We start from the raw sequence: 9,176 nt of genomic DNA on the forward strand, positions 1-9,176 counted from the left end.
CCTTGTTCTCCTCGGGTGTACCGTTAACGAAATGCTGCTCGTCACGAGCTGGGAGGCCTCCACCACAACAAGCATGAGCGAATTCGAGCGTCTCCTTGACTGTCAATGAAGGGTAGTGCTTGTCGCGTTGGTTCACGTACGATACGAATTGAGGGAGACGGTTGCTCAACGAGTCGGACGACATGCCATTGTACGTGACCTCACCCTCCACGGTAACGTTCTTCTGGCTGGGAAAGCGTCCACTGAGCAGCTTCATGAGCGAAGACTTGCCGGATCCAGGTTGACCAAGTACAAGCGTAATGGTACCCGGCTTGAAAACACCGTTGATATCCTTCAGGACCTGCTTCTTGACGACGTGCTTGCTAGAGCGCATTTCGTTGTAGCTTGACTTGAGCACGTTGAGCAAGGTGGGGAGTTCTGTCTTGGCGTTGGTCTCATCTTTGACCATAATGTCGGCCGTGATGGAGACGTCCTTGAAACGCACCTCCATCTGCGGGAGTGCCCTACCCAGCGCTTTCTCCATACGAGAGGCGACGTGATCATGAAGCGCCTGTGGTCCTCTGGCCATGAGCGTTTTACCATTGTCGTATCCGATCACGGCGCGCATTGGCGCACCGGAATGTTCCTCTTCAGTCATAATTCGTGTCGGCCTGCTCTTTTGAATCTGAATGCCAGTTGAGTCCGATCGAAGTGGTTGCTGTTGTTGTTGCCGTTGTCGCTGTGAAGCGGCAAATGGAAAAGTGAGAGCAAATGGTGCGAGGATCCGAGACACGAGTTCTGTATCAAGGTTAAGGTATTAGTACCAATGATTCTGGTGTAGGCGGAACTAAACAGCATTTTGTCACGTGTCTCGCGAAACTCCAGCGGGATTACGAGGGTTGTGTGAGTTGTTGATGGCGCTTTGCTGATGTATATGGGGCTTCTCTTAAGTACGATTTGTTTTAAGCTTTTGGTAATGAAGGCTGGTGAGCCTGTTCAACTTCTGTAGTCTGCACACCACAGGGCAAAAACTGTAATCAATGTGGATCCAAACGAGTTGCTGATCATGTCAGCCGCTACTGGTACTCTACGTAGTATCGTAAAGGTGTGAGACCCATGTACAACAAGCGGCTCTTGAGGTGCGCGACTTGGATCCAACACTCGATGATTACGTGTCGATAAACGTGGATTGCGAGTTTGAAATCGTCGATTATCAGAAGGAAACGTGGTCTAGAAACCAACTAGTTTTTACTTGAAAAAATAACTCGAATTATGTACAGTATGCCTCATCTGAAAAATGAAAACGAACGAAAATGTGGAGTTGAGGCTGAACAACCCGTGGATATAAATAATTTAAATACGCAATATCCTTCGACATTTTTTTTATTAGTTGTTGGCAAGCGTGCTGCAAACGGTTAACAGGCGCTGCCGTTAAAAGCAGTAAGCATGTACACTAACCGTGCGCACCTGATAAATTCGTTTTTACTTATACGCAACGAATCAAAATTTCAGGATGTATTTCGTCTTAGCCTAGAAAAGATAAAGACAAGGCCACAGCGTGAACGCCCGCAGCCACCGGGGGGAACGACGCTGCAGCCGGCATCTCGTACTCGGTCGGCACTAGATGCAGATTTTTATCTACTTAAGTAAAGGGTTTTCTTAACGCGAAGAGCCCCTGAAAAAATATCCCTACATTTACGAAAGGTATTTTACATCGGCTGATTCCTTCCAGCCAAGAGCTCGATCAGTAAGAGTAGGAACAGCTTCCAAACTACACCAATATATGTGATAATGAGGTATAAGCAAGCATGAAGTGCTCCGTCAAACCCATAGAGCGATGACAAAGTGGTGTTTGTTTTCAGTCGATCTATTTACTGGTAATAGAACAGCTTCAGAACGACTATTTCATTTTACACAATTTACTCTACTGGAGTACATGAACTTTTTTTTTCAAAATCTAATAAAAATTCTTGTAATTTACGACGAAGGAGCACCAAAAACAGCAATCTAGACGTAGGCAATGAGCGCCTTCATAGTGCTTGTGAAGTCAAGGGTTTTTGAATGGAACTTGTCTATAACGATGGCGCTGACTCGTTCTACGAGCCAATTTCGTGAATGCATGTAAAGGTCCACTCTTAGGTACGTGATTAACGACAACGCCTGGTAAAGATGCGAGAACAAGAAACGTGTTTTACCAATTTCGTTACAAACACGTTGATACGAGAAAGGGCCCGGACACTGAGTAAGGCTGCTTTCAGCTTTGGGTGATTATACATTTTCAGTAAATACAGTTATGATGTTTTTATAGACACCTACTCTGGAAAGTGTCGAATCAACGATATCTCGAAGTGGAGCTGAAAGTTTCAGCAAAAACTCTCGTCATTCATCAAACAAGGCATAATTGTTCATTTCACTGCATAAATTCATGAGTTCCTTTTGTCTTCAAAATAAAATTGATGACCGTCATGGTACTAGCCCTTGTGTAGCCATACTAAATATTAATTGTACCACCGGCCCATCGATGTTTGTACTTCGTAATAGCACGAGAGAACCGCGAGTTCCCCGGACCTGCTGGTCTGATTCCCTAAGAAAAGGACACAATTTTCACAGGCGTAAAATTCTATGAAAATGCATGAATAACTTGGCTTTAACCATATCAAAACGGATAGGCTTTTTAAAATATGGGTATGCACATTGATAAAAGACTCCGGCATGACATATAGTACAATATATATAATGCCGTTGTCTTTACTACTTACTATGACTTTAAGATATAACAACCTGCTTAGTACTTTTGCAAGAAAATCTGGAAAAAGCTACTTTTAAGTTTAAAAAATACTAGTAACACTTTTCGCTATTCTACTGTTTTATACATGAACTTAAAAAGAAATGTTTCTTTGTCATCCCATAACCTAAGTGGAGATGACACATTCTCGTTTATTGTGTATTACCCTCTTAACAATTTGCCAACGAATTTCAAACAACCAGCTGCTTACAACTATGTCATGTTATCAACCAGTCGGGAAAGCAAAAGGCTACTGGTGCTGTTGCGCGCCGATAGACTGAATACTCACCCACACTCAGCAGGTAGTCGACATGCGAGCGTTTTCTACAGTAACTGGGAAGCACCATCGTGGTGACAAAGGACCGTATTACACTTATGAAATTCCGATTTGACTGAAAAGAGTGTGCAACTTTCTGCCAAGGTGTCAATACCTGTACAGACAACGACAGCATGGAACTGGATGATGAGCGATCGGTGTTGTAGGCGAACACGCTTTGTTAAGAGAAGCGTCAGGCCGATTCGCTTTGTTAGCTCCAAAAGGCAGAGTAGATGTTGGGTGATTGTGAGATGAAACCAGTTTTGAACTACTACATTCCCGATATGTAACATTGGCACAACCGATACGCTAGCTGGCACACGGCGCCTTAACCAAATGTTCGTAGTTCAGTCTTTTGCAATGCTAATCTTGTGGTCTTGTAGCAGCTCTCGTTCTCCGTGCTGTTTCTCGAATACCCCTACGGAATCGAGTACAAGATGCTGCGAATAGATTTGATCAAAACGTCGCCCCACCGAGTAGTCTCCCATAGCACATTCTGCCAGACAGCCTCGGATATCTCGAATTCTGGTCGGTAGATTTTCACAAAGGCAGCACGTCGCAGTGTTATAACCAATCCATTGTCACCGCTTGCTGGTTGAGAACCCGGTGTCTGTCTCTCTGGTTGGTGCATAGCTAGCACGAAAGCTGCAGAGACGTCTTTGCGAATGCGCTCACTCGGTGAGTATGGATATAACTGGTCTTCATCGACTGAATCAAGTACCACCAGACCACAGGGTTCCCCTCTACTTACACCCTCGGTGCCATTAAAAAGCTGCGACATCATGACACAGTTGAGCTCCGTACCGACACCGTCATCGTTCCTCGATACAATTCGAGCATTAAAAATGTTGCCACCGATCCCTTCGTAGTCGTCACGGACCGTCACATGACCCAAGCGCTCGGAAATACTGATCTCCGCATTGTGAACACTGAACAACAAGGCATCATACACTTGCTGCAAGGACTTGACGTCTGGAAAATGGACCGTTTGGAAGATGTCGCAGCAAACATCGCCCTTTGCTGTCTCAAAGCGCTCATCGGAGAGTTGCGGCTGAGCCTTCGGACTGCGGACGTTGACGTACTCATACGCCGCTTTAAACTTCGTGTCTTGAAGAGCGGCGAGCGTCGCACTTCGGTCCTCCCAGTTCTTTTTCAGGCAGATGCGTGAATACAGAGGATGCGTTTGCTGCTCAGCAGTCAAGACCGTCAATGTCGTCGCCATATTATTAAAACCGCTACGTGACGTACCAGAAGGTGGGGCATGGCGGATTGTATACTAGCGACACCAAGCTGCTGCTGGCGGATAATTGTTTGGATGAAAGTGTTTTCCGCAGTAGTTTGCGGGAGGGGGTTCAGTTGTGCCAATTCGCTTCGTAGTCTGCGGATTTCCTCCTTCAGGTCTTCCTTCTCTTGCTGCGCACACAGATAATGCGATGCGTCAGCATTCGGTCAGGCTGTCCAGGTAGACAACAAGTCACATACCTTGCGCATGAAGTATGCGGACTTGAATCTCTTGCCGTCCATTGGAATTCTTTGTGCTGCACAGGTCGTGTCGCTAAATGCGAACCTAGACACGGCGGCTACGATGATAGTCCAGCTGAATACATGCATCCCGTCATTCCTATGATGATAAGAACACGCAAGGCATCGGACTTTTGCTAATTATACGTGATTTCACAGATCAGCACCTTTTCTGTCGTTTATCGGATAATCACAGCTGGTTGGTCAGAGAGTTTACGCCTTGAAAGTCGCTGTGATTCACAGTGAGTTATACATATGAAGAGAATAATTTCAATACAGCCTATGATCACAAAGCCGTGTTTTACACGGAGAAGCTCAGAATTTGTATACTTACTTTTAAAAGCAAAAAGCCTGTGGTAAATTGTAGTCACTTCGATACAAACGACTTCTAATCTCCACCCAAACCAGCCGCTCATCTACGTCGTCGGCGGTCAACAACAGCCGTGCTGCTCATGTGATATTGCAGTTGTGGCGGAGTACCAACCCGCTCAAGTACCTACTCTTCGTGGTAGTTCTTGTCCAACCAATGCCTAATGTCGCCCCCCAACGTGTTCCCTCAAGACTTATCACCAATATCCTTTTTGTGGTCGCAGTGCGACTCGCACAATTGTGGTAGCGTATTTACTGTTAGAACAAAGCGTCCAACAGTATACTGGAATGCATGAATCGCAGCGTAATGTAAGGCCGTTCAATAGGACGGCAGATGCTCTCGCCAATTGGCGATGGATGCAAGATGCAGCAGGCAAACTGAACTATACGATGCCACCATACCTGAGGGCCTCCGGATAGGCAACTGATGCGCCTACTCCGCTGCTGCATCATTTACGCTAGCTGAAGTATGTTCGGGCAACATTTACGCGGATTATCATTACTTCGGGTAGTCGTAATTTACCGTGATGTTACGCTTGGCCGCCACAAGCAACATTCACCTGAATAACATCACTTGTACAAAGGACACCAGATATACATCACCAAACTACTTGATTAACAGTAAAGTAAAGGTGCCGTATCTGATACAAGCTGAAATGGCACTTATGCAGGAGAAAACCCACTATATAGGGTACGACAATCCAATATAGATGTTATATAGTAGGTGTATCAAGTACTGCAGTTTTAAGTTGACAACGTTAGCTTTTATAAGAAGTTAGAGTAGTTGTGGGTCAGAATGACTCGTCCCCTAAGCACTGGATATGAAAATTCAGAGATAATAAAATATATAGTAAATACACTTAGTGCATAAAGCAGGTCACGGATGTTATTGTAACGAGTTCAGTAGCGCCTACTGTAGGATACCACTGAAACAACGATGTTGGATTATGTTGGCCGATGTCTTAGCAGTGGTACGAAACGTCCGAGATTACCACAAAGCCGTGCTCCCGGAACAGCTCTGAGTTTTAATTTTAAATGGTTTACGTCATTCAACTTTGATGGGTCGGTATCAGTAGGGTATGTGATGTATGAAAATTTGTCAGCAACACCGACAAAATCACAATAAACCAAGTAGGATTTCCGGTGCTATTCGTTCTTACTGAATGAAGATTAGTCCAAATAATCGACAAAGGTAGATTCTTTTTAAGGAGTTTACTTGCATATAATTAAAGAGTACAAACAAAATCGCAAAGGTTTAGTTGGTGTGCTGAGTTTTTAGGAGTACACTACCCGTTTATTCTTACTGTAAGTAGTCCTTGTCAATACTCGACAGGAACCATTTACAAGTTGTTGCTAGAACTGCAGCAATACCAAAAGTAAACTAGAATGAAAATCCAGAGCTTCCCCGTGTAAGGTCGTTCTTGGTGGTTCCCGTAGAACAAGGCTACGATAAGCTGACGGCTATCGGCCTTATTCAACCTTGCTCAACAAGGTCGATATCCGTCAGGTTATCGTAGGCTTGTTCTACGGGAACCACCAAGAATGATCACTGCTTTACTTAAAAACTAATGCCATGTTAAACGAAACTATGCAAATGTTCCCCCGATAGATACTAGTACAGTGTCTATCGGGGGAATACCAACAACTCGTTGGTATTAGTAATAATACTAGTACAGTACTAAAACCATGTAGATGCTCCCCTGATAGATGATACTTCATCTATCAGGGGAGCATCTACATGGTTTTGGTGGCTGCCCGTGTCCCATGTACTGTAAGGAGACAACGGGCTGATCAGAAGGAAGATGTACTGGTGCTGCATCAGTGCTTTTTCCCGTGGCACCAGTGGTTTTCGTATTTGCTTCTTTGACTCATCAATTGATGAGTCACACAATCCTCTAGAAAGCAATGAGCATTCATGAGAGAAGTTCAGTATTATTTGCGCCATTACGGTATTTCCGTAGCAAAGACAACCAGCAACAACGCCCACAGCTTTACTCGCCATGCACTTAGCCAAAGTCTGCGGTATGATACTTATTCTGGCCGTCTTAACTGACGCCTTCGCGACTACCAATACAGACAAGAATGTAGTGACGACGACCAATAGCCAACTGAACGAGGAGAGATATGGTAGATCGGGTGGAGCGCCAAGAGATAATGGTGTTGATCGGAGCTACACGCAGGGTTGGACAAATTTTAAAGCTTTTCTCAAGAAAATATTCTTCTTCTGGGGGAAGAATGAAAAGACACGCCTCCTTCGCTTCTGAGCGCAACACAAGAGCCTTTTGTGACGCATCGTGCAGATACACCAAGCCCATTGTGAAGAATTATGCGTCCGTCACGTCTTGCGCAACTTCCCTTCTTCGGGCCATACCTACTTTGGGCGCTCGAGATTACCGCACTTTACGAACGTACAGTACTGGTACTACCCGTAGCAAAACTACTGTAGTACAGGAACACCAAGAATGCCTATTTTGTTTTAGAAATTCAAAGCATCTCGAGCGTTTCAATTATTATATCACTAATGCATGGCATTTACTTCTTTTGGTGGTTGACGAAGCGCAGTGCAAGTAGCGCGAGGAAGCGATACACCACAATGAATCCCAAGACGAAGCCGAAGTTCTTGTAGATCTCGCTGTGCTTCATTGCGAAGACGTCCCCTAGGTAGTCCTTGACAGTCATATCCTCAGGAAGTGAAGGTGGCAGCCCAGTCATAACCTGGCATCCAATTTCCGAGCCGTCTCCATCGCTTGGACAGTCACCAAAGACCAGGGATGCAACCAAAGCCAGCGAGTATTTATGCGGTGTAATGTGATACAACCACTTGTAACCTTGAGGGATCGACGCTCCCGGAGGGTTGAAGCCGTTGAAGAGGAAGAAGATCATTTGGAGTAGCACCCCGAAGATCGTAGCTACTTCGACTGTCGGCATGAGGTACGACATGAGCTGGCCAAAATACGCTTGCCACAACACGTGCATGGAAAGATGAAGCCAATAAGCGAAGAATGTGGCCCCTCCTGTGAACCCGACCATCGGGAAATATGGTGCCATGAGCAGCATCGTGCTGAAGAAGACATACGGGATCTCGACGACTGTTGATCCCACGAAGTACCAGAGCGCGTTATACGTTTGTGCAGCTCGCTCGCGGTAGAATACCAAACGGTCCTGGGATGCCATTGGCATGACGCTGCTGAATGAGATGAAGCCGAGGAATCCAGTCGTGCAGAAGAGCATACCCATGCCTGAGTTGATACCGGCGTACGACGTGTACTCGGCACTGACATACGTGATGCCGAACACAAGTCCAAGAATCAATGCCAGGAAGAAGCGAGTCAAGTTGTACGAAGCTGTGCGCCAGTACATCCTGAAGAAGCGCTGGATCAGGAATCTGGCCTGAGTTAACTCCGTTGCAGCGCGCTTGTCGCTGTACTCCAGAGGAGGCATCAACGGCGACGGATGAGATACGCCTTCACGATCCAGGTTTGCCTGGAGAAGCTCAAAGTGCTTGCTCGACTGGAAGATCTTCACAAAGTCGGTCCTGTCGCCGTTGCTGTTGCCCACACCCGCACCGATAACCTCCAGCATCCACGTTGCTGGGTTGTAGTTGTCCTCCAGCTTTGCCACACCGTTAATCGATTCAAAGTAAGCAATCATCTCGCTGGCGTTCTTACCAAGTTCTCCAGCGAACACCGTCTCACCACCACGCTTCAGTAGCAACAGACTGTCAAAAACACTGAACACTTCTGTCGATGGCTGGTGAATCGTGCACACCACCGTACGACCAGTGTTCGCCACCTTGCGCACACCGTCCATGATAAGCTTGGCAGAGCGAGCGTCAAGTCCACTCGTCGGTTCGTCCAAGAACAACACACTCGGTTGAGCTGCCAGCTCCACGCCAATTGTCAATCGCTTCATCTGCTCCACGGAGCTGCCACGGATGATCTGGTCGGCGATCGGGTGCAAGTCTAACAACTCCAAACACTCGTTCACCGAGTCATACTTGAAGCTATCGGGAACATCGGCTCCCTGACGCAGGAACGCGCTGAACGTGAGTGCCTCACGGATGGTAGCCGACTCGGAGTGAATGTCCATCTGCTCACAGTAACCCGTGGATCGACGGATAGAGAGGTCGGTGGCCGGGTGGCCATTCAGCAGGATCTGGCCGGTGATCTTGCCTCCAGTCTTTCGTCCAGCGATAACGTCCATGAG

At 46.4% G+C, this 9,176-nt stretch overlaps 3 protein-coding genes across 3 annotated transcripts in view; all 3 read right to left on the minus strand.

Annotated features, from left to right (window-relative positions):
* Positions 1-637, minus strand: part of PPTG_22526 (hypothetical protein) — a gene marked incomplete at its 5' end in the record, with an annotated part of 4,128 nt that extends 3,491 nt beyond the window's left edge. Inside the window, one exon of the mRNA XM_008904769.1 lies at positions 29-637. Coding sequence (XP_008903017.1) covers positions 29-637 — 609 coding nt within the window. The remainder of the gene's footprint in view (positions 1-28) is intronic.
* Positions 638-3,330: 2,693 nt separating this feature from the next.
* Positions 3,331-4,695, minus strand: PPTG_09424 (hypothetical protein). The gene is made up of 3 exons (XM_008904419.1): positions 4,563-4,695; positions 4,329-4,493; positions 3,331-4,266 (listed from the first exon to the last, which is right to left on the minus strand). Exons 1-3 carry the CDS (start codon positions 4,689-4,691, stop codon positions 3,499-3,501), a joined length of 1,062 nt encoding a protein of 353 aa, XP_008902667.1. The 5' UTR covers positions 4,692-4,695; the 3' UTR covers positions 3,331-3,498.
* Positions 4,696-7,442: 2,747 nt separating this feature from the next.
* On the minus strand, positions 7,443-9,176 carry PPTG_09425 (hypothetical protein). The gene has a single exon (XM_008904420.1). The coding sequence runs from the start codon at positions 9,171-9,173 to the stop codon at positions 7,503-7,505; it is 1,671 nt and encodes a 556-aa protein (XP_008902668.1). The 5' UTR covers positions 9,174-9,176; the 3' UTR covers positions 7,443-7,502.

This window comes from Phytophthora parasitica (genome assembly GCF_000247585.1).
Source record: "Phytophthora parasitica INRA-310 unplaced genomic scaffold supercont2.18, whole genome shotgun sequence".
Classification (NCBI taxonomy): domain Eukaryota; phylum Oomycota; class Peronosporomycetes; order Peronosporales; family Peronosporaceae; genus Phytophthora; species Phytophthora nicotianae.